Below are 25,959 nucleotides of genomic sequence, written 5' to 3'. Positions count from 1 at the left end.
AAGCTTTATACTTTCTACATTTCAAGAGAACAAAGTGGTGCTGACTCAAGATGCTAATACTGACTCAAAATACTGTACGGTTAAAAGCTCTTTTCATTGTTTTTATTCGTTTTCATATTGTCTGATGTTCGATCTGCAGCCCACAAAACATAAACATAATGATTTTGATTGGTTCAAGCTCTTCAAAAAAGACATATATTTAAAATTCAAGAGTTCATATTTTACCTAGGCTCAAATTATATCTGACTGTCTGTTTTCCTTAATTGTGGTTTGTTGTAATTAATTACAAAATTGTCTTAAACTAATGAATATTGAATGTGGTGTGTTTTTGTACGTTCTAATCTGACCGGTCTTATTTTTGTCTTGTGTCATTTAGTAATAAATGTTTTACTTTTGTCACCTGTGCATATAGACGTTTTCTGTGGTAAATACCTTAATTTAAGACTTAAATGTTACTGTTTATTATCAAAATACAAATTTCTACTGAACGACCATCATCTCAATGGCTTGTCTAGCGTACTGGCTTGTCTAGTGTACACCGACATATGTAAACACAAACTTTTATTTTGGATGCGTTTAATTGCGATTAATCGTTTGACAGCCCTAATATATATATATATATATATATATATATATATATAATTTAACTTTTAAATATTTAAACATTATTTTAACTTACCATGGTCATTAACATCCCGCCATGGTATCTGCTCTAAAATGATCAAACAAAGCACACACAATTGCAGTTCAATTATGCATGCATAATTCAGCTCAGAGTGCATGTACATAGAAACTATTATTTGCATACAATACATAATTAGCTCGACAGATTTTTTGATAAAACAGATTAACATGATTATAAAATGTGTTGATAAAACGTATTAAATATAAAGCATTTAAGTGATTCATAAACATATCTTCACTTCTAGGACATTATATGCTATTTGTAACATTTCAGAAAAAGAAGGTGCGGTTCAATGAGTCGGTGGGTAACGCTAATTTTGTGAAGCAGTTCATTAAAGAAGATCCGACTCAAGTGAATGATTCATTCACGTCTCGTACATCGAAACACCCCTCGCCCTCCTCCTCTTCCTCCCTGAGCGGAGCTCCTCTGCGCGTCGGTCGGGAGTCACTACAGACACACACATACACACAGAGCCATGGCCGAAAACGCCGGCTTGGAAAACCATCGCATCAAGAGCTTCAAAAACAAGGGGCGAGATGTGGAGGTAAGTCCACCGGATACTTTGGACTCCGGGCTTTTCCCCCCAGTTCGTTTTCCTTCTCCTGAGTCTCTGTAGTTCTGGTTTTATGGTGTCAGGTCGGAGCGGGTGTTTGTGGACCCAGCAAGAGCATCATGCGGAGCGGGCGCGGCCTACATAGAGGCCTCTTTAAACACTCATTTCCCTTCAATATTCACGAGATAATCGCGGCTATACTCGGGCTTAAGCTGTTATAAGGCATTATTTAGTCGTGGAATATCAAGACAGGTTTATTTGTTAAGTCGGTTGTGTGGGTCAGTTGTTAATTTTCTGTTTTAAATTGCGCTGGGCCAAAAACATGCAGATTTATCGTGTTAGCATGTATGCTAGTTGCTAACTGGTTAGCAAGCGGCAGATTAATCGTCTACTAGTCCGTTTATTCGTGTGTTTCCTTACCCATACTTTTTAACATTCACGTTAAGAAGATAAACTCCCTAAACATTAGCAAATCATTTTAAATGTAAGTTGTGAACCAGATATATGCGACAGAGACGGGTGTTTTAATACCGGCTTTAGCTAGCTCTCCCAAACTGAACCAGTGACCAGTCATACCTCAACATCTGACCTCTTTATTGCTTGTTTAGTCAAGCCAGTCTAGCAGCCCTGCTGTAGTAATCTTAATGTACGTGTCCATTGGTTAGAGATGATTATGGTGGTTTAAAAACATGACATTGTGAAATGTCAGTTGGTTAACATCACCTGTAAGTATACTAGAGATACATAAGCATGATTTTATTACCTTCAAACTGGAATGAAAACCTCTATGGTAGTGCTCCTAAATTCATACTCCGAATGCAGGCTGCATAGAGGCGACCTAGAAATATTAGTAAGCCAGGTTGTGCAGTAAGATGATGGATTATACAGTATAACACAGCAATGGAATTTTTCATTTTTTGACATAGTTGCCTCTTTGACATAGGCGCTCGCAAACGTTATGTTTAAGTTTGTCATGACTTTTAATGATATGATTTATACATTTTAAACCTATCATTCATATGCATCATTTACCCATGGCAGTGAGAAGATCCACTGAAATGTTCTTCCATTCAAAACTCTTTATCGCAGTCTGAAGTATGTTTCAAGATTGTGCTGGTTTTAAACCTGTGAGAAACATTTTCAAAGTCCCTTTCAAATGAATAGTATAACAGATACTTTCAAATGAATAGTATAAGTTCAGCGATTACATTTACGAAGAACTCATTAACTCTCACACCCTGTTGATGCTGGACATCATTATCATCTTGTGCCTTGAGCTCATCCGAGGAACCCCTGAGGCCTTCTTCAAGATAAATGGTGCGAATTGACTATAGGCCGCTGGTGTGTGACTCAGCCGTCAGACACACATGGCTTTGGATGAAGCCAGCAAAGCTGTCGCCCTTCTGCAGCTATTCCGGGAATTTGCGAAGTAGATTCAGATTTCTCATCTTGTGTTCCTAAGAGCAAAGGGCTCGTGCATGATCCATTTGATGTGGCCAGCAACGAACTGTGGGATTCTTCGGCTCATTAGCTGCTAGATTTAACCAATAACAAGGATGTACTTGTAGCTAACTGAGGGAATGACGAGTGCTGCTGTGTTTTGCATTGCTAAGTGACTGTGGAAAAAGAAACGAAGCCATTTGATTCGTCTGCAATGTCACATACTTTATACCCGCCTCAAAAATGGTTAAAAGAGGGTCTGAAGAGTTTGTTAATTTGTGATTGGATTACGGGGCTGGGTATTGATTTGGATTTGTTCTTGATTCGAATCCGATCTAGATTCGATTCATTTGGATTTATATTCGTACGGGAAAAAAATTTCAACCAATGCTGTAGACTATGCAGGGCAGGCTGGAAACCCTGTGGTACAGTTAATATCATTTAAAAGGTTTAGAATTACAACAAACTTTAACATTCAATTGCTATTTATTGTTTTTAAATAATGATATAAATCTGCGTTATATGCAAACATTTATTTGCAAAAGGCAATGATTTAATTGTTACTTCCTATGTGTTGTTGAAATATAAACATTTAAATGGTTGCTGTGAGCTTCTCATGCAAGAATTATTCAAGAGTGATTCTTTAACTATGGTACTTTTCTTGTCCCTGGATTAAATAATAAAATCTAAAAAAAAAAATTCTTCTTTTTTGTTTTTGTCAGACTTAAGGGGAACTTATAAAAAATGTATCATGGCTCAATCATTCTTTTTATTATATATTATGAGGCCTTTTATGCATGATTTTTACTGTTTTCCCCCTGTCCCTAGGCCAGACTTTGTACCTTCAACCTCGCTTAATAATATAGATTTTAAGTAGAAATTATAAAATAATGTCTTTCAATTATACATATTATATATTGCAATATTTACTCACATTTTCTTATGTTTTTCATAAGTACAACCCTTGTCCCTTGGGTTCACTGTCATTTCCACCACACTGTACAAAATAGAATCCTGGGATCATTGTTTTAAGTTTGAATACTTAGTAACCATAGCAATAGAAACTCCACAGTGAACACATGGCTGGGTGAAAGGGTGACCTCTTTAGGGGGTATTGAAAAGAAGAAAAATCAAGGTAAATATGACTAAAACTGAGAATATGTTTATTGGCCGTCATTTCCAAATGGCTCATATTTCACATGGACGTAAAAATAACTGGATAAAATCAATTTAATAATGTGTAATTTGTGTATATTTAATGCTAACTTTAATACTAATATTAACAGGCTAACATAGCATGATATTTTAGAGGAAAAGGGGGTAAATGTCATTTCCACCACGGTGTTCATTGTGGCGGTAAAGACAGGTTGTGGTGGAAATGACATTGTTCATGCTAAACAGCAAATTATTTTGGGCTATAATACTAAAAAGTTAATGTAAAAACAAAAAAACATACAATTAATTAAGTTAAGGTAGTAAGAAATATTTTATTATTTATTATTGCTACAATATGGTTGGTAAATAAGAGAACTTGGGTGTTTTCTTAGGGCTGTCAGATAAAAATGCCTATATATATATATATATATATATATATATATATATATTTCCGACCATTTCACAACATGTAAACAACACTGGTCCAGAAGCACTTCCTGTTTCAGTTTTTCAACACTACATAAAAGCTGGGATAAAATACAACCAACAGAACATTTAAAACTGAATCAAAAAGTTAAACAAACATCTTTAAGATGTTTTCTTTACATGTGAAATAAAGAAAACAGTTACAAACTGAAACAGGAAGTGCTTCTGGACCAGTGTTGTTTACATCTTGTGAAATGGTCTATTCAATACAAATCATCACACCCAATTTAAGGGAAGGTTTCTAGACAGATTGAGAAACCAACTGATACTAAAAAACTGTTTGTTTATTTTCTGAAACTGGCTAGCTCAAAGAGTACCATAGTTGAAGAATCACCCTCAAACATTTATTAAATAAGATGTAATAGTGCATATATTTAGTAAAATACTCTATTATAAATGTAACATTGTTTTCAAGCTGTTTTATTGACTTCTTTCCTCAGTTGAAACACTGATTAAGTGATTACATGAGACATGATACGTTTCAATAAGTTGCGTCTTTCATCATGCTTTCTGATGTTCATAGCTATTTATTTAACGCTGCCAACAATAGTAAAGAGGATGAGATCATCTGGGCTGTGTTTAACTCCACTTTTAGACATCAACTCATGAACTTCCTAAAGCACTTCCCCTCTGTGGAATCCCCAATGACATTTTGATGTGCGTTCAACTTGAAGTGGGCGAGGGAAGTTTTTGGACAGACCCTCCACCCCTCGATTTTGACAGATTGAGCGAGTCATGTACACATAAGGCAGATCTGTAGACTACAATGCACCATTTTTGTGACTTCACAACAGATGAAGCTTCATTTACTTTCTTTTGTTGTTTTATTAACATTAACAACATTATTAGGTGGTTGTCCCTTAAAGGAGTAGTTCACTTTTAAAGAAAACTTTTGCTGATAATTTACTCACCCCCATGTCATCCAAGATGTCCATGTCTTTCTTTCTTCAGTTGAAAAGAAATTAAGGTTTTTGATGAAAACATTCCAGGATTTTCTCCATATAATGGACTTCAATGGGAACCAAACGGCTCAAGGTCCAAATGAGAGTTTCAGTGCAGCTTCAAAGACCAGACGATGAAGGGTGTCGTTTATAAAAAATAAAGTTTTAAGTTTTATAAGCACAAATGCGCGCCTTGCTCTGTTCTGTGATGAGTGTTCGTGACCCTCCTGTTCAAACTCGTTCGTCAAAATAAACAAATCTTTTTTTTTTTTCTTGAACCATTTGGTTACCAGTAAAGTCCATTATATGGAGAAAAATCCTGGAATGTTTTCATCAAAAACCTTAATTTCTTTTCGACTGAAGAAAGAATGACGATTATAAGCAAAAGTTTTTTTCAAAAGTGCTCCTACTCCTTTAAGGGATCGTTCTCAAATTTAAGAATCACTGTGGAGAGATCATTAAACGGTGTATAATTGATGTAGTCAACCCAGCCTTATTGAATAACATAATACATTTCCTCAGTAATAGCCTACATCCTGCTATTTTGCATGTGTCAGATGCTTTACCTAAAATGTGTGCTGCATTATAATTACACAATTTGCCAACTTGTTTGCATGCATTCAAGAAATAATTTTATCAAAATGCGTTTACCCCAGGAATTGAACCCATGACCTTTTTTGTAGTAAGCATCACGGTCTAAAAATGAGTCAAGCCTGATTTTTGGGGTTATTGTGCAATCAACCTTTTTATTAGCATGTCGTGGACCTAACAGGAGTGAGACGGCATGTCCTAAGACCATGCTGGCAACCAGACAAACACATGCACACATGCTGTGTCATTATGCTCATCTCAAGAGTGTCAAGCTGTCATGTCACCGGCGAAGCCTCTGTCTACTGACTCCTGGAGTGCTTCCTCGGCTCTGCCCTCCTGTCATTCTGCCGTGACTCATACATAACGCATGCGTCACTGAAATACTGCTCATATTGTGTATTCTGGAATTCAGGAAAGAATTTCATGTTTTTTAAGTTGAATCCTTGAAGTTGGCAGAAATGTGGCCTAGTGTTATTTCAACATTGAGCCCTGCAGCTTTTGCAGGTGAAACCAGTTCAAATCTGCCATCAATTGAAATACAGCTTTAGCCACTATGGCTGCGTTTACACTGCAGGTCTTGATGCCCAAATCCAATTTTCTTATTATATCCGACCCGCTTGCATCATCTTTTAAAAGTGACCCATATCCAATATTTTGCATTTACACTATACACTGCTGAACCTACCAAATGTAGGCGTGTTCATATGCAAATTGCTTATTTTGTCCGTTTGATTGAAGGATCTGGAAAAAAAAAACATACCTATACCAGCCCGTAGACCCTCCACTTGAAGAAATTTAGGACAGAAGTTGTTGAAAGTGGACAAAAGAGAACAATTGAAATACTATGTGTGTCTCGTCTACTTGTGATCTGATCAACCAAAACGCATTTTAATTAACAGGGCCGAATTGCAGAATGCTATTAACATCAATGTCTTGGGTTCATTTTCCTATAGGGAACACAAATTGATAAATATGCATTTAATGCACTGAGAATAATTTACTTGTAAAAATGCATAATTTGAACTCTTACTTTGTGTATTGAATAATTGAACTTCCTGTTATATTTAATAGGGAAACACCGATATGAAAATTTTGGTCGATACCGATAATTCTTTATATTTGAAAGCCGATAACCGATATATCGGCCGATAAACTTAAATCCAAATTTTTATCTAATTTTGAGAGCCTGATTACAAAAACAAAAGTCTCACAATTAAATCCATGTCCATGTTATAGTGTTGTATAGCCGATATGGCAGATTTGCGCTGCACATGTTGTGCTGAACCGTATTTTCATTTTTTGAAGAGATTTCAATCATATTTCAAGAAATTCAAAACTATAAACAGTGCTTAAGTAGTGTCTCAGCTGAAGGGAATAATAAATTATTTATCTGCTTTAATATAACGGCCACATTTTCTTACCAGGCCGATAACGATAACATTAAAAATGAACATATATCGGCCGATACCGATATGCTGGCCGATATATCGTGCATCCCTAATATTAAATTAGTCATTCAGAAATAAATGCTTGTGTTTTTTCCTTTTCTGTTTCACTTTCTTGTTTGTTGGTTGTGCTTCTACATCCTCTCGCTTTTTCCCTTCATGACTTTTGGATTGCTCAAGGCACAGTGTGGCTTTGCTGTAACATGAACTAGTATGCCCAGTCACAAGATCAAATTCGATCCGTCCCACCATCCCCACCACACAGCATGTGAAGTCTTTGCATTGTTGGCTGCTGATGTTTTTACTTTTCCTCCTAGGCTATATCCCATTGAAGTTGTTTAAGAAAATATATACCATTTGCGATAAGTGACTATTTGCGATATAAGTGACCTATCCATCTTTTCAAAGTCGGTTTTGATATATTTAGTAAGTGCGTGTTGTAGATCTTACAGTGAACAATTTAGTCCGCTTGGCCATATCCTGTCCCTGAAATCTCACGTTCATCTGAATCGACTTGTCCAAATCCAATCAACCAATAATCCTCATCATAATACGGAATAAAAGATCCATCTTTAATTCCATTTCATTGTGGCCTGAATGTGTTTTGTTGCTCCAGATATATTCCTGCTGCTCTGTCTTGTGCAGATGTTTGATCTGTTGGGTTTTATGGAACAGTTCTAATAGAATGGCCACAAAAATGTGATTGTCTAAACGGAGGACTGAGTGACAGCTGGGTTCTGCCGTCACCATGGTTACCACGGTTGGTTGCGTCTTTGTTCCGTTGGAGTGGCAAGACTTTGGTTGGCATTTTGTTTGCATCATTACAGCCCATTAGTGGGTGTCACCGTGGCAGTGTGTGAATCACTTGTGGATTTGAACAAGTTGCTAAACCCTAGTATTAAACTTAAAGCAGCCACCCACAACGCTCTGGCGTAACGTCAAACTCTTGAGAGTTAGTTTTTGTCACTCTTTATACCCAAGATATGTTATACTGTACTTAACCAACCCATTTCTCTTCTTTTTCAGACGATGCGAAGACATCGTAATGAAGTGACGGTAGAACTGAGAAAGGTAAGTTCACGATTAATGTTCCGTCATTGTTTCAGGATTATTTGAATGGTCACTGATCATTTGCAAGCTTCCTCTGGATGGAAGTATTGAAGCTACATGAGTAGCTAAACATTGCATTCTGATGCAATACACGTGACTCATCAGAAGAATGTTGGTTGAAATAAACCAGACTTATTTATTTTTTTCATTCCTAAATAACTACGTGCACTCTTACCAACAACATTAAGCTGTTGATTGTGGTGATTCAGTGGGCACTTGAGGTTTGTATTTAGCGCTGCATGCAAGAGCTCTCAATAGTTCCTCAGTGTCGTTTAGGGCTGGGTTATGAAGCTAAAAACAAATGTCTTCACTAGCAGTATGTATGCGTTTGCTCTGAAATTATCTGGAATTTATGTATTTGTTGAGCTTGTTACCTTTTAGTGGCTGATATTTTTTTTTCAATTGATTCACAGAAATGGAGTTTGAACGTTTAATACAATATTTTGCTCCTGATAAAAGATCGGTTTCAAATGTGGCCCAAAAATATTGAATTGAGAGTGGTGGTACTTTAGCGCACATCCTGTCCATCCCTCGCTCATAGCAGACGGACGGTTGATTCTGATTAAAGATTACCATGACAAACACATTTTGTCTGTGTGTTAACTTGCATGGATTAATTGTTCATTAACATTCTCTATTAATATTAGTTTCTATGCTGGTTAAAGGGATACTCCACTTTTTTTGGGAAATAGGCTCCTTTTACCACTCCCCCAGAGTTTGGGTTTTACCGTTTTCCAATCCATTCAGTCGATTTTTTTTATTTTATTTATTTATTTATTTTATATATATATTTAGAAGAATATCAGTAACCAGACAGTTTCTGGTCTCATTGACTTCCATAGTATATATTTTTCCTACTATGGAAGTCAATGAGACCAGAAACTGTCTGGTTACTGATATTCTTCTAAATATCAGAAAATCGATTGAATGGATTTGAAAACGGTAAAACTCAACTGTTTAACTCTGGGGGAGTGGTAAAATGAGCCTATTTCCAAAAAAAAAGTGGAGTATCCCTTTAAGAATGAATGATTCTAGAATGACTGGGGTGGTTTTGTCATGGAGTAAATCCGCATAAAAACTAATATTAATAGAATTTTAACTAATGTAGTTAACTAGACATATTGTAAAGTGTTTCCGATTTATGTCTCTTGAGTTCAGTGTTGGACAGATCAGTTGTTTTAACCATTCATTCAATTGAATCGGTTCAAAGGAGTCATTAGTTCGCGAGTTGGACGAGATTAGAGAGAGAGACAGAGAGGTGACCGGGGCTTTCACTCTCTCTGCTTATTCTCTCAGTTAAACAAGCGGCAGTCAGTCATCTACATCACTTACAAGTCAAATAAGGCTTTGGCGGGAAAAAATACACCTTAGTAAAAGGCTGACAGAAAACAGCACGCAAGTTCCAGTCTTCTTGCGCTTGATGTTTAAACTCATGTCTAAACGCTTGTGAAAAAACGAACATCCCCGTCCCCACACTCACATTTACACGCACGTCAAATACACATTTTGACATCGATACGAGACCGATGTCTAAATTTGATCATATCGGCCGATATTAAATATCGGCAGACGATATGTCGTGCACCACTAGCTAAAACGTAAAACTATACATCTCAAGCTCTATTTGCAACAATGGCATGCCAAGTTGGCTTCTTTTCCCTAGTCCATATTCTCCTCTTTCTCTTACTCTTTTTCAATGCACATAACAAAATAGCCAAAGTGCATCTTGCTCTATTTGTTTACCACTAGCGCATGCTGAATTCAGTGTGTCATCATCACAGTCTACATGAATGTCATACCCAAGTTTGTTAGATCCATGTTGTACTGTGTGATTTGATCTTAAAGGATTGCCGAAATCAGTCTGTGACAGACATTAGAGCCACGATTTCACATGCCGGAGATATTTACTTGTGTTACCAGTCATGTGTCATAACTTCTTTTTTAAGCATAAAAACATGACTAATGTTATTAGTCCTTGTTTAAAAAAAGCAACCGCAAAAATGTTTTGTTATTGAAGCCTTCTCTCAGCTGGTGAGCGGTTTCATTTGGAAGTCTGGTTTGCGCTTGCAGTATTTGGGTCATGCCACCCATGTTCACGGGGCCCCTGGTTGGCTGCACCCCAAGAAGGAGGTTGTCATGAGGGGCTTCCCTAGTCACACACTTCTTCCTTTCTTTTGGCACGGAACTCCGAACCTCGCTATAACTACTTGTGTATTTTTATAGGTTTTACATATTAATAAATAAATGATGATAAATTGTAACAGGTCCCTACTTGTTAAGTTGACAAGCTACCTTCAGCCTCTGACAAAGTCCATTGTGACAAATGGCTACCGTGCTTTGTGTACCAGTCTGAGTGCATTGAAATCCCTTGTTGTTGATCTGCTTCACATCAACTCTGGCCGACCAGAAGTTTAGTCCCACAGCCTTGATCGTGATGGATTTGGTGCTGGATTGGGTGACGCAGCATGTCCTGTCCATATTAGGCGGTTGTACGGTCAGCCCAGAGGAATCAGACAGAATGTGTGCGAGACATTCCTCTTTGCATTCCAGTTTGCTCTAACATTAGCGTCAGACTGCTCACCCTCGCATTATTTTCTCACACAGCCTAGAACCAGAAGGAACTTTGTGTGCCCTTTTTTTTCCAGTATTTTTTTTTTCTGAGAATTCAAATTTGAAATCTAAAGGTCATCATATTATAAGAATATCCTGTAAGTTTCAGAAATGAAAACGCCCTGGTTAGTCCAATAAAAGCTTTTATTGACACCAGGCGCAGCAAACGACTCGTTTTTCAAAGTGGGGAACAATGACGTCAAAGAGGATAAAGCACCACCCCCGCAGAAGAAGATCAACACGGCCTGTTTAGCCCCGCCCACCGATTCGCGCATTACACGCATAGCTAAATAACATTAACAAACCAGATCGAGCTACCGAGCAATAAATATTGTGCAGCGCCTGGTTGTGGAAGAAGACAGTCGCTGCATAAGCTTCCTCTGGACTTCAATAGGACTGCATTGATAAACTTTATTTTTAATGACGTTCCAGCTGACGAGGTAAAACATTGTCCGTCTGTTCGCTTCATTTCACTGAGGATTGTTTTGTTAACAAGATTGGATTTGCAGACCGATTAAGAGTAAAGAACGGTGCTGTGCCGTCTATATTGGATCTGACAGGAATTGTGCAACACACGGACTCTGGGTCGAACATGTATGGGCGAATCATTCCGGTTGCTGTTTTACAACATTGGACGTTTTTAAAACAATTTCCCCCACGTACACCGACGAGTGAGTTGAAACTCATTATAATATGCAAAACTGTTATCCACTCACAGCAGTGGGCGTTTACTTCCAAGTCTTAAGTGCGAGACGCCCATAAAAACTGAGCGTTTTTCAGCTAGGCTCAAAACTTGGGTAGAAAATAGCCTATTAGTTATTCATTTTGATGTTTTTGAATGCAAAAACCAAGCGAACATCATAAGTTGACCTCAGACAACAATATAATACAATTTAAAAAGCCAGTTCATGACCCCTTTAAGGTTTTAAAAAATCATTTAGTTCAGTTAAAGAACAGACACCTACTTGTAAAAACTGATTAACCTGTGGGGAAAATAAGATTTTGTTGCAATGTGGGGAACTAAAACTGGGGAAAATTAAAACACTGAAAAACTGTCAAAACCCTGAAACATTTGCACATAACTTATTTGGTGTTTTGAATTTCCCACACCTCTTCAGGTTGAGGTAATAAGTACTAAACTGTGAAAGTCTGTCAAAAAAGTTTTTTTTTTTTTCTGGCTGTATGTAGCACCTTCCGCTCTGCAGTTCCTTCTCAAGGATCCCAGTGTTAGAAACGAGCAGCTTATGTTTATATTTGACAAAGTAATATTAAAATTAACTAATTTCATTCTGAACTCTTCGTTTGGGCAGCACATTGAACCCCTGTATTTAAGCAGAGGATTGTTGTATTAAAGACACAGCAGAATAAACAGCCATTTGATTTTAAAGAAAAATGTTTGATATAACCTCTTTACAAATGTTAGTTTGGTAAAAAATAAAAGAGTGAATTCAGAGTGTATTCCAGGATTTCCTCGAATGTCCAAGTCTGTAAACTCACAGACTAATTTGTGTTTGGTCTGTGTGAAGGGCAAGTATTCACAGAGGACCTGATATTTACCTTATTTCTCAATCCGTACAGAACAAAAGAGACGAGCATCTCCTGAAGAAACGAAATGTTCCACAGGAAGAGAGTCTGGAAGATTCCGACGTGGACTCTGACTTCAAAGGGGTAAGACGCTTCCTACTACTTTCATCTCCCTCCATATCTTCCGTTTTCCTTTACATGGTTGGTCTAAATTGTTCTCTTCCTCTTCTCCTCAGCAAAATGTAACGCTAGATGCCATATTACAGGTAAGGTAAATGGTAAATGTCTGATAAATAAATGATTCGGAGGGTCAGCGCACTCAGCAGCACAGTGCGAGCGACCCCTTCTTCCTCTCATTCTCCATTTCTCCTTTTTCTTTTTTTCCTACAGAATGCCACCAGTGACAATGCAGTTGTGCAGCTCAGTGCAGTGCAAGCAGCCAGGTAACATGTTGTGATATATGATGAGATAATAACCTCAAGTCAAGTAGGGCTAAAACGATTAGTCGACAATAAGAAATTGCCGACAAATATCTTTTGATATCGCGATAACAAAGATATTTTAAAATATCTTTGTTATCGAGTAGTTGTTTGATCTCACGTGACTTAATGAAAGGGTGTTTAATATCGCGATTTGACCGCTATGGCACTGTGGCGCTAGAGTGTATTGCAGCCCTTTAAAATAAAATGAAAAAAAATAACAAATGAAATGTAAAATGAAAAAAAAAAACATTGAGAATTATGATGGAGTTCAAACGAATCCGAACTAGCAAGGTTTGGGAAAGTTTTGGGAAACCAACAATGCTGTCGTGTGAGAGAAGAGAATGACCTGTTTAGTTGGCTCAAAATTCATTAAAACAATTATTTCAAAAGCTGAACTGATTTTTTTTTTCATATTATAGTAAGAATATGTATAACTCAGTGTTTTAACTAATTGAAAAATCTGAATGATCCTTCCAAATCTACTGATTAGTCGGTAAGACAATCGACAAGTAGTCGATTAACCGCTCTAATAATCGTTAGATTAATCGATGAGTAGTCAATTAGACGCTTTAATAATCGTTAGATAAATCGATGAGTAGTCGAATAATGCTCTAATAATCGTAGAGTAATTGATGAGTAGTCAATTAACCGCTCTAATAATCGTTAGATTAATCGATGAGTAGTCAATTAATCGCTCTAATAATCGTTAGATTAATCGATTATTAAAATAATCGTTTGTTGCAGCCCTAGTTATTCAGGTGTAATATTGGTAAGGTTAGGGACAGGTGTGGTGGTCTGTGTCGTTTTAAGGGTGAAGTGATTTTCTTTTTTAATATTATAGTAAGAATATGTATAACTCAGTGTTTTAACTAATTGAAAAATCTGAATATACCTTCCAAATCTACTGATTAGTTGGTGAAATAATCGATGAATAGTCGATTAATTGCTCTAATAATCGCTAGATGATCGATTATCAAAATAATCGTTTTTTGCAGCCCTAGTTATTCAGGTGTAATATGGGTCAGGTTAGGGACAGGTGTGGTGGTGTGTGTTGCTTTAAGGGTGAAGTGATATTCTTTTTTTATATTATAGTAAGAATATGTGTAACTCAGTGTTTTAACTAATTGAAAAATCTGAAGGTGAAATAATCGACGAGTAGTCGATTAATCGCTCTAAATAATCGTTAGATTAATCGATTATCAAATTAATCGTTTGTTGCCGCCCTAATAGTTATACATATCAGACTCTTTGCTTTAAAACATGCATGCCTGGTGTTTATCCACATGATTTATCAGTGCGTGCGAGTCTAAAAAAAGTCCTCAATTAATTTATATTACTAGTTGAATATAATTAAAAAATGCATCACATTTTATTGATGTTACCATTTTTTCTGAAGTAGTCTGATTAACGTTAATTCAGCTGAATGTGAAAAGCATAACTCAATACAACAATGATGTACTCTGTCAATTATGCTGGTAATTAAATTTGTCTCTTTGAAATGGATTGCATTAACACTGCTGACATGTATTTGGCGTGCCGGATAATGGATAAAAGAGCGCCTGACTATTTTTCTCTTTTCCGTCCTCGCAGAAAATTGCTCTCAAGTGACAGAAATCCTCCCATAGACGACTTGATAAAATGTGGAATCCTTCCAATCTTAGTCAAATGCCTGGAGAGGGATGACAAGTGAGTGTGACTATACATGGTACTAAATGAAATGATTCAAAACTTAATGAAACCTTTTTAATTGTGCTGTTTGTGTACAAACATGCATCCGAGTTAATGAAGTTTTCAATGTCAATCTTGAATGATGGTAGAGAAAGTGAATGAGATAAAGAATAAGGGATGAGGCAGAAGGTGGAGATCCTCAAGTGAGAACACTGCCGTTCAAAAATTTGGGGTCAGTAAGATTCAAGATGCATGAAATTGACAAAGTGAATGTAAAGACATTTGTAATGTTACAAAATATTTCTATTTCAGATAAATGTTCTTTTGAAGTTTCTTTTCATCAAAGTATCCTGAAAAAAAATGTGTTACGGTTGGTTTCTACAAAATTATTAAGCAGCACAACTGTTTTCAACATTGATCGTAATAATAAATGTTTCTTGAGCAGCAAGTCATCCTATTAGAATGATTTCTGAAGCACCATGTGACACTGAAGACTGGAGTAATGATGCTGAAACATTTTAATTATCTTTAGGTGCATTATAAGTGTTATTCTTAAAGACGTGCTAAATTAGACACAACTTGCCCGGATTTCTACAGCCATATTCAGCAAAACAATTACGAATTTCATTCAACTAGTGAGGTTGCACAGAAATTAGTGTCACACCTTTCTCTATGACCGGCCCATGCTTTTATTAGGCAATGAGAAATGCTTTCTTCATGTGAATTATTTAACATGTTCAGATTTGCGGACTTGTTTGGAGGCCATATGCTTAAAGTTAGCAAAAGGAAGTGGAAGTTATATAATCCTTATTTCTGTAAGGAGAAATAAGGATTGCTACCTGATACATAAATGGAAATCAATTATTTATTTTATCATGCATGACTGGAAAAGTCATGAAAATGCATCTGACAATAGTTGTGTGTGTCAGAGTGGTCTGACTCAAACTGAAATCATTGCTTTTGTCTTCATGTCTGACTCTAAATGAGCCCAGAACTGTTTTAAAAAGTTTTTATAAAGGTCAGTTCTGGCTACAAACACACAATCCTGGGAGAAAGTCCTGCTGAGCCCTTTTCAGAGTATCGCAGAAGGTCATTTTGTATTCAGACTGGTCCGAGGTGAAGTTGTTTACCACCTGAACTTCCATTTCTCTCTCTTTTTCTTCATCAGTCCTTCATTGCAGTTTGAAGCTGCCTGGGCTTTGACCAACATTGCATCAGGGACGTCTGCACAGACACAGGCTGTGGTCAAATCCAGTAAGTTGTTTGGACAGGCCTTCGTCTACTGGATCGATCAGTTTTGACTATGTCAGCTCTCTCTGTATTCGAAGGCTCTGCCCTCCTCTCATTCTCTTTCCCTGTCTGTGTAGATGCTGTCCCATTGTTTTTGAGACTTCTCCACTCTCCTCATCAGAATGTGTGTGAGCAGGCCGTGTGGGCGCTGGGAAACATCATTGGTGAGTAACTGAAATGTCCTCGCACTGTGAATTGTGTAACTGAAAAGAACAAAAACAAAAATTTATATCAACTAAGGAGAGAGTAAGTTGTTTTTTCATTCTCCTGGCAACAAATACTAACCAACCAATGAGATGTGAACTTTTGGATGTCATGTCCAGAACAGCTGCTACATACATATTGGTGGTGTTAACGCATTGAAAGCTGTTGGTTCAACCAAAATTAAATGCAGAAGACACAATTTTAGATTCAATTATAGTTGACATGCCTCTCACAAACCTTTAAAGCTTTTCCATTGCGCCACCTATAGTACTGGAGTATATTTAAAAATATAAATATATACCATTGGTTTATTTTTTCATATAATTACTGCACTGAAGTACCCTGGCTGTCATTGAGAATGAGATGTGGTCTGGAAACCACATGTTAATTTTCTCGTATTTGAGGCTTGGTTTATGAATTTTTTGGGTTCTACGAATATCTGCCAAATGCGCGTATACGTAGCTCATAGCCAATCGGGTCAATGATGCCAGATGACGTATGTAGAGCGACAGAAAATTAGACGATGTAGATGACGATGGGTCCGAGATTTATGTATACACAAAACGTGTTTCTCAACGTCAAGGATACTTCCTTAGCCGGGCGGGTCCTTCAAAGTCATTTCCTTCAGAGGGTAGACGAGGCTCCTCTTTAGCATTCGGAGAACACGTGAATGGAAAAGGCTAGCGTGTGCGCGTCATTGCGTCATTACATCAGTGAAAGGTCCGCTTTCGGCACTGGAAAAATGGTAGTGCTACAGGTTTGGTTGCTGTATCGCACTGTTTAAACACACTTGACAGTCCTTATTATGTCTTGTCAGCCCTCATAGAAATAGTTATAGCGACCCCTCGAACTCTAAAGCAAAGCGGAGGGGTCTTCAATCAGCCTGAAGGGGTTGTATTCGCTGTAACAACCGCCTCGTTATACATTTTCCCACTTAACATGGCTACCTACCAAATAAATCCATAATTTGACACAAAATATTGATTTAAAAAGGAGTTTATTAATTTAAAAACTCTTATATTAGCGGAGTGAACAGAACTGCGTCCATAGCAACACAATCTAGCTGTTTAAAACACATGAAATGGAAAAATATGTGATCAACAAAAAAAGGCTAATGTTATATGAAGTAAAAATTTAAAAAGTGAATCACTAGTAAAAGGGAACAGCTTTAAATCCCCCCTCTGCAAATCAGTTGAGCCGATATGTTTAATGTCAAACGTTAGGCTGTATCAAAAGGTAACTTCGCGTCCGCTGCCATGATGGATCCACGGATATAAACAAACTGATTTGGTGTGTCGCATATCGTTCTGTGATTGGTACCCTATCTCATAAATAAAGGCAGCATGGGGAAAATGCAGTTGTTGTGCATTGACAATTTAAAAAAATCTGGATCCATATAATTTGAGAGTTGTGACAGCTGTGATACTCATCAGTAAGTGTTATTTACACTTTTTAACACGCGCTTGTGATTTATGGTCTTTTGCAGGTGATGGACCTCAGTGTCGAGATTACGTCATCTCGCTCGGTGTGGTCAAACCTCTCCTGTCGTTTATTAATCCTTCCATCCCCATAACCTTCTTGAGAAACGTTACCTGGGTCATTGTCAATCTGTGCCGAAACAAAGACCCACCCCCACCCATGGAAACTGTGCAAGAGGTGAGGAGTGTATGTGATCGTATTTCTTTTAGTTGGTAAAAAATTATCTAAAAATTGTTTAATTGAATATTGTTTAGTAAACAAAAACTCATCTAAAATAACACTTGATCAATGTTAACATAGACTACTAATGTGTTTTTTCTACATCACACTATTTATCCGCTCTCATTAAGTCAGTTCAAGTCTGACTGCTGAAGTGCATAGAAATACAGTGATTTGATTGGATAAATTGATTCACTTAGCTGGCTGTTTGACTGATTGATATGCACAAAGCACTTTATAAACTGGTATTTAATCCAGTGAAGCACCACTGTGCCACAGTTTTTACATTTTAAAGAGTGTGCAAGATATGTGTGTTTTCATTCTTGCGTTTCAGACTAAACCTTTCTTAATAAGGTAATCTGAACTCGGTCTCTTTTTCTATTTAGCTGCTATCGTGGGTTGCAGTTATTATGCTGTATAATCTACATGCAAATATTTGTATCATTCCCTTTAGTCTTCTCCTGTCTGTAATCTGGAGGTATATCTTTGAGCTGAAGGGAACATATTGTACCTCCTGTGCTAGGACATCATTAGACTGGTGTTTTCACTGTGTGTGTGTGTGTGTGTGTGTGTGTGTGTGTGTGTGTGTGTGTGTGTGTAATTTAACAACTGTTTCTTTGACAGCAGATCTAATGAATATTCTGTTGTCCTACAGCTGATTTCATGTTTACATGCTGTGTGCTTATTCTCAAAATCTGGTGAAATATCAGCTTCTAAAATATCAGTTTTTCTTTCACAGATTCTTCCTGCCCTCTGTGTACTCATATATCATACAGATATAAATGTAAGTACAAGATGTAAAATAATACAATTCTAAAGCAGAAGTGTTGCTCTTAAAGGGGTCATCGGATGCCCATTTTCCTCAAGTTTGTATGATTATTTAGGGTCTTCATGTGAAGTTTTCCCTTAATTCCAATTTTGGAAATTTACTTTTTACCTTCTCAAAAACTCTTTGAATAATGAGCAACTGCTCACCCCCCCACTCTCTTCCATGGCGCGAGTGGACACAAGACGCTTAAAGTGCTGCCTTGGTGGACCGTATACAAACGGCTGAGGGTGGAAATATGCTAATACGGGACAGTCCATCAGTGGTTGTGGGCGGAGCATGAGCAATATGACCTCATATTGCTCAGAAAATCCAAATGGCTTGATTATTAAGACTGATAATCATATTTAGGCTTTTTGAGGATTAAAAAAAAAGAGTGAATGGATTTTTTTTCACACACTGTAAAGACACATTTATATACAAACACCATATAAAAGTGAATTTTGCATCCGATGACCCTTTTAATTGAATTATGAGTGTAGTAAATCTGTTTTTAGTCTCTTTACTAAGTGATAACATACAACCAGCTGGTTATTATCACATAGTAAACACTGAGTTTATTTGAACCTCGATGTGACACGAAGGGTTATTGTATATTCTTGAAGGACTTTATTTTGCAACGATTGGCTGACTGTACATTTATCCCAGTTATTGTATGGCTACTTATCAAATAAATATACAGTTAAACTATAATCAATGTTTTATTGATGTATCTTAGTCCATTTGACATCTCAATACAACAACTGACCAATCTGAGAGCTGTGTAGTAAATCTTGAATAATTCAGAAAACTAAAATCTTTTTTCTTTCTCTAGATTCTGGTAGACACAGTGTGGGCTCTGTCGTATCTGACAGATGGAGGTAATGAGCAGATTCAGATGGTAATAGAGTCAGGTGTCGTCCCCTTCCTTGTCCCCCTGCTCAGCCACCAAGAGGTCAAAGTTCAGGTAAAAAATAATGCAGATCTTTCTAGTTGTTTCCGCAGAAAGCCGAATCTGGTTTCTGATAGTGTTTGTGTATCCTAATCAGACCGCAGCACTGAGAGCGGTGGGGAACATTGTAACCGGGACGGATGAGCAGACTCAGGTGGTGCTCAACTGTGACGTCCTCTCTCACTTTCCCAACCTGCTCACACACCCCAAAGAGAAGATCAACAAGGTGAGACAAACACACACATCCCATCGGATCCCATTTGTGTGAAATGTAATCAAGATGATGAAACCCATTTACTTGCCTAATTTCTTAAATGACTCCAGAAATCTCCCCAAACTCAGTGTAAGCACTGTGGCGCATGTTTAGAGTACATCTGTGATGTGTCTGTTCTTCCCTGCAGGAGGCAGTGTGGTTCCTGTCCAATATAACAGCAGGTAACCAGCAGCAGGTGCAGGCTGTAATAGATGCTGGTCTCATACCCATGATCATTCACCAGCTTGCCAAGGTAAGACTATCTGCGTAGCCTGCTATACATCCACTTTTCCCCCCTTTGCAGTTTAATTTTAGCATTAACACCACCTTGTTTCAGATTTGCAAGGGTTTATACTGTGAAGTCTGAGACCACATGCAAAAATTGTTCTATTTTGTGTTTTCCTATTTTATTTTTATTACAAATTATATACAAATTAAATAACTTACAAAGGGGAAAACGCAGATATTTCCCATCGGTTTGGCCTCTCGTTTACTTGAAAACCCCTTTTTTATCACAGAAAACGATTATTTCTAAAAACTCTGGAGATTTCTGAAAACGCCGGTTATATGTTGTCGTGTGAACTGGGAGAAACGGCGTTTTAGGTTCTCTCTTGTCGATTCTGAGGATTCTGATTGGCTTGCATGGCTTTATCCTTCTCCCTACACTGCCGCCCATAGGTTTGGCATAGTTATGACGGCGCTAGACGGCGTATTTATTTGGGTGTGCGCACGATGTTATTTTTGAAAACAGAGAGGGGGAAAATATTCTTTTCGCTAAATACCTGCCTTTGTGTAAACATGGATTTCTATTGTTAGAAATTCAGTTATACTATTGAACTAATCCCCTGAGACGAGAGTAATCTGCTATTTACCTTTTTCACTTCCTCCTGCAATGATGCAAAAATCGTCATTTTACGTCATTGTAGGAGGAAGTGTGAGAGGGGGGATTTCTGTAAAGACTACAAGCACTAGATCCCACCCTTTCAAACCCGCCCATAGGGGGTTGGACCTAATGCGCTAACAGACCAATCACAGATCAGTGCCAGTGCGTTTGATTTCACCGGCAGAAACTTTTTGAAAATATGGACGAAGGTACTGAATACGCAGACGGATGCAATATGGATAGGGTTGGGTACCGAAACGCGGTGCCAATAGGAAACTGGTTCTGACGTAAACGGTAATAACCAGACCGAATAAGAACGAAAATTTCGGTGCCTGGGCGCGGCCTTGACGCTCTTACGTCGTCATATTATTTTAGCGCACATTATCTGATTTCATTGTGCGAAATGATTTCCAGGTGGTAGCATAGAGTGGAGCTCAACTCTAGTCTACATTGATGGGCGGAGTAGTGGGAGTGGCCTGCTGAGCTTTGCAATGCACTATAGGGATTGTTTTGTTTACACTAAAAGCACTAAAAAGTCATTTTCTGCCTTTTTTTGGCCAAGAAGGACCCAAATTAGAAATGTATGATACTATTCTACTACATATATGACCCACTTTCAATACATATTCATGGCTCCACCGGTGGAATTACCCTTTAACACTGCAGAGCATTTCTTATTATTTTTATGTGTCATAGTGCTGTTTCTTTAAATTTCCTAAAACTTTATTTTTCAAGTTAAAATGATCTTTTAAACCCAAGCAATATCTAGGGAGTAGAATATCCTAAAGACTTGGGGTTGGGTCTTATTTGACTTGGGCCAATAAGCAATCACTCTAAACACCTTATAATTGACATGGACCGCTCTCACTTTCTTCAGAAAATTTAAAAACCTATTAATACTGTGATTATTTTACTTTTAATAATCTGTTGTATGGCACGTGAAGTAAATTCTGAAGCATGAATCTTGACTCTTGGAAGAGTCCAGTTTAGACACTCCCCTAACTAAACAGTGATTTACCTTGAATTTGAAGTCTAATGCATGTATCTTGGTTTTTCAAAACAGGGTGATTTTGGAACACAGAAGGAAGCTGCATGGGCCATCAGCAACCTGACAATAAGTGGAAGAAAAGATCAGGTTTGAACCATTTGCAATGAATCTTGGATTCACTTGGAGCCACTTTCCCTTCAGTTCATTGGTTATTTTGCTGTAATCGGCAGGTGGAGTACTTGGTGCAACAAAACGTGATCCCGCCCTTCTGCAACCTGTTGTCAGTGAAAGACTCTCAGGTGGTCCAAGTGGTTCTTGATGGACTGAAAAACATCCTCATCATGGCTGGGGAGGAAGCCAGCACAATTGCTGAGATCATTGAAGAGTGTGGAGGTAATGCATGCAGCGTAGAAATGGGTTGTTATGGTTCCTTCATATTTCGACTGGTTGATCAGTAATAGTCTTGCTTCTGATTTTCAGGATTGGAAAAAATCGAGAACCTACAGCAGCATGAAAATGAGGACATCTATAAACTTGCATTTGAAATCATCGATCAGTACTTTTCAGGAGACGATGTGAGTCTTGTTTCTTGGCACGCCGCTATTGTAACATGTGTTTGGGCCGTGCTAGCCGATATTAATCAGTCATCAATGTTAGCTAGACTAAATTAAATAGTTCAATTAAATCAAAAGTCTAAAGTTCGACTACAGGAGCTGGTGGTCAGTAACCACACAGAAACAGAAAGTTACTTAAAAATAAGTAAACAAACATAATTGCAACCAATGATAAGAAAAGAAATAGAAAAAAACTCAAAATATTGACAGATTGCAGTTGAATCAGTTCTAGTTAAGTGCACTTTTTGTGGTTATTGTTCAAGTCAGATACAATGATGAAGATTACAACAACTGGCACATATAAAACAAAAAAAATCAAAAAGGAAAAAAAAAACTCCCACGATGTTGACGTTCGTCAAGACCACGCGCAACAACCCACAAGGGTTTTTATGAAAGTTTGTATTGATTAATCCATAGGTTATTGTTCATCAGATGAAAAGATATGCAATTCTTACCCACAAACTTTACAGTTGTAGTTATTATAGTTATTGTCCTTGGTGTAAACTGGCCTTAATTCTTATTGGCTCTGCTTGCAGATTGATGAGGACCCCAGCCTGATTCCCGAGGCCACCCAGGGAGGCACGTTTAATTTCGATCCAGCCTCCAACCTACAAACCAAGGAGTTCAAGTTCTAGACAACCAGAGCTTCGAACTCGGGAACGGTGGGTTTCCCAGCTGCTCCTCAACCCCTGCCACCTACTGACCCATCATCTACCAACCACTCACTAACCAGAAAAACAAACCAATCACCACGCTCAAACGACACTCGCTCACACAGAAGAAAATAGCACTGAAGGTTCTGAGTACCTGTCTCAACGCCACTCAAAACATGGATGGATCTCAACAACCTCAAGACATGGAAGAGAAAAAGAACAAGATTATACTGCAGTTGCCAAAAAAAAGAAAAGAAAAGAAAAAAAAAGAAACATATTTTGCTCTTCTTTCACTCACTCACACACATAGGTGAGCATGAACAATAATAGGAACTTCTGTTGTTGTACCAGCCATCATATCAGCCAAGGAAGATGAAAGAAAGAGATGTTCCTGAAATAGAAAAGCAGGGATTTTTCTTTTGTTTCCGAGAAATTCCTTCCCTCAAAACATTGCGTTTCTGGTGACGATCTTCGAGTCTCAGACAGACGTCCAGCCTCTACTGTGTTAAGCCATTCGGACCCCCTCCCTCATTCATCTGAATCTATAATGGGTTAATCCATGGAATATAATTCAAATGGGGGAAGGGAGTGTCTCTAAATATGTGGTGTGCAAAACAGAACTTAAATTATCGCCACAAATTCTTGCTTTTTCTTCATCTTGAAATTATGGATATTTAAAAAAAAATGGAAAAAAAAAACACTGAAGATAATGAAGAAGAAAAAAATTGTCAGCAGATCACACAAACTTAAATGGAGAGATGGTCAAGCACCCTCATTTTGAGTTATCAAGTTCTGCAGCGATAGTGTAGTGGACATTCATTGTGCCGATCTTTTTGGTTTGCAATTGGACTGTCGGATGTGTCGAAGGAGGATCCTATTTGAGATGATCGCCAGTCCTGACCTTTGGAAGTTCATTGAGATCACCTTAACAGGTCTTTCTGCTTAACTAGAGTGCTCTGGCAGCGCTCTTTATTTCCTGGATTCAGCTTCCTCTACTTCCTGTCTGTAACCATGGTAATAAGCCCAATTGTAACCGGTTGGGAGGATATTTTCACTAAATCAGTCAAATTCAGCACTCGGTAGTCAAAACCACAAGGAACTTTGCAACAGTGATTGGATTGTGAAATCTTTTTTTGTTTTGATCAGTGGAGCTTCCGCTTTTGCAGTTTTTTCCAGTCTTACGCGCACACTTTTGGGTTGTTCCCGTTTTATTGCTTAATGTAAGTGGAGAGCGATGTTCGCTTAATTTTGACTATACAAGCAATGGGAAAAGGAGATCCATGACATTGTGGGTCCTTTTTTTTTTTTTTTTTAAAGTTGGTTTTTAATCTTATTTCACTTGCTACAAAACCTTATCGTACCAACTAAAAATATAATTTTATTTCTTGTTTAGGTATATAATGAGAAGCTACCACACTTAGGTCCACTAGATGTTGTTGGGACGCTACAGAACAATAATAACATTGTGATTATTGATTTACAGCCATTAGGGGTATCTCTTTTGTTTGTTCTTTTTGTTTTGTAATGGCAAATGATTGCCATTATTTGGAAAATGGGCTTTCTTACTGTTGTGACTGGACTTTATTTTTTTTTTTTTCTTTTTCCCTGTGCATTAACTTGTAAAGGGATGTACGGGGAAAAATTGCCGTTGGACTAAAGTAGTTGTGTTTGGCCCGCAAACTGCTGAAAAGACAGTAAGGAAGCTAAAGGCAGCCCTGATGATTTTTGAATTAGCCATTTATTATTGTTGAACAAAAAGAAAAAAAACTGGTTTGAAATTCATGGACTTATCTAGACAACTAGAAAACGAGCCACTTTAAAGATGTTTTGTCTTGTATCAGAAATGGATACAAGCTTATTGCTTGTTGCAAGATTTTTACTTGCTGAAGAAAAAAAATTAATCTAAAAAAAGCGACAGATCGCATTTTGGCCTCTGATTGTTTGTATGTTTTTATAAATTTTAGAACTGAATTTCTCTTTAAGGTGGCTCATCAGTATTTTTTTTTTTCAACTCTTGTGCATATTAAAGATAAAGAATGAGTTGAAATTCATTGTGCCTTTTGTTTTTCATTTCAAAGCAACTAAAAAAAGGTTCATAATGCCTACCACGTTGCATTGGAGCTGCTTATAATATTGGGGTCTTTTGGGTGTTATATCTGCCTATCTCTGGACTTTACGATGAGATGTTCTCTGGAGTGGAGTATAACTCTAATTAAATTATCCTCTAGTCTGCTGGCTGACTTGTAATTGATCCCCTAAACTTGCATTCTGCTCCCTGTTCATTCTTTTCATATGGATCACAATTCTAACCCCGTCCCCCCTACTCCCACCTTTCTATGGCAACACATCTTTCACTCATCACTCCCTCAGGACGTGCTTATGTATCAATGAACCTAACCAAAATAAACTTGCTGTTAGCCATCCTTTTTATTGCTCTCTTATGATTGACCTTTTGATGCTTTTGTGTCTTCTATTTTACCCGTTAGCAACCTTTCCTCCGTGTCCCTGTTCTGTGCATTTAATTTGTCTTTTTATTCATGATTCGCTTTCTCTTTCTAATGTGCAATAGCCCAGTGTTATTTATCATGAGAGTTTTAAGGGAGAGTTTGTGGAAATCCATTGTAAATGATTACATTGGTGATGTGAAATCTTTAAGTAGCAATATGTTAATACTTACATGAGTAGTTCACTTAAAAAAAAAAACTTTTGCTGATAATTTACTTAGATGTCCATGTCTTTCTTTCTTCAGTCGAAAAGAAATTAAGGTTTTTGATGAAATGAACGAATCTTTTTCCAAGTCAATTTGTTCGTTTCGTTCGTTGAATGAACCAAATGACACGAAAAAAAATGTGTTCATTTTGATAAACAAGTTCGAACAGGAGAGTCACGAACACGCATCACAGAACAGAGCAAGGTAACCATTTGAGCT

The 25,959-nt window shown here is 37.5% G+C and overlaps 1 protein-coding gene across 2 annotated transcripts; it reads left to right on the top strand.

Moving 5' to 3' along the window:
* Window positions 1-1,076: 1,076 nt before the first annotated feature.
* On the top strand, window positions 1,077-25,456 carry kpna3 (karyopherin alpha 3 (importin alpha 4)). 2 transcript variants are annotated; one of them, XM_039687874.2, is made up of 17 exons: window positions 1,077-1,229; window positions 8,323-8,367; window positions 12,595-12,684; window positions 12,777-12,806; window positions 12,931-12,983; window positions 14,613-14,708; window positions 15,859-15,944; window positions 16,058-16,144; window positions 17,671-17,840; window positions 18,622-18,666; window positions 19,523-19,654; window positions 19,737-19,865; window positions 20,041-20,145; window positions 21,839-21,910; window positions 21,994-22,156; window positions 22,244-22,338; window positions 22,914-25,456. In XM_039687874.2, exons 1-17 carry the CDS (start codon window positions 1,161-1,163, stop codon window positions 23,010-23,012), a joined length of 1,566 nt encoding a protein of 521 aa, XP_039543808.1. In that variant the 5' UTR covers window positions 1,077-1,160; the 3' UTR covers window positions 23,013-25,456. The 2 variants fall into 2 exon arrangements, with proteins under 2 accessions (XP_039543808.1, XP_088988170.1); XM_089132044.1 differs by having other exon boundaries at window positions 17,671-17,849.
* The last annotated feature ends 503 nt before the right edge of the window (window positions 25,457-25,959 follow it).

Source organism: Pimephales promelas, chromosome 6 (assembly GCF_988280905.1).
Source record: "Pimephales promelas chromosome 6, fPimPro1.hap1.1, whole genome shotgun sequence".
NCBI classification, from domain to species: domain Eukaryota; kingdom Metazoa; phylum Chordata; class Actinopteri; order Cypriniformes; family Leuciscidae; genus Pimephales; species Pimephales promelas.
Note: the sequence above shows the minus strand (reverse complement) of the source record. Positions and strands in the feature narration are given on the sequence as shown.

Coding starts and splice junctions, on each gene's coding strand:
- kpna3 (XM_089132044.1), top strand. CDS start 1,161: ATGGCCGAAAACGCCGGCTTGGAAAACCATCGCATCAAGAGCTTCAAA. Junction 1,230..8,322: donor ACAAGGGGCGAGATGTGGAG/GTAAGTCCACCG, acceptor CTTCTTTTTCAG/ACGATGCGAAGACATCGTAA. Junction 21,911..21,993: donor TAAGTGGAAGAAAAGATCAG/GTTTGAACCATT, acceptor TGTAATCGGCAG/GTGGAGTACTTGGTGCAACA.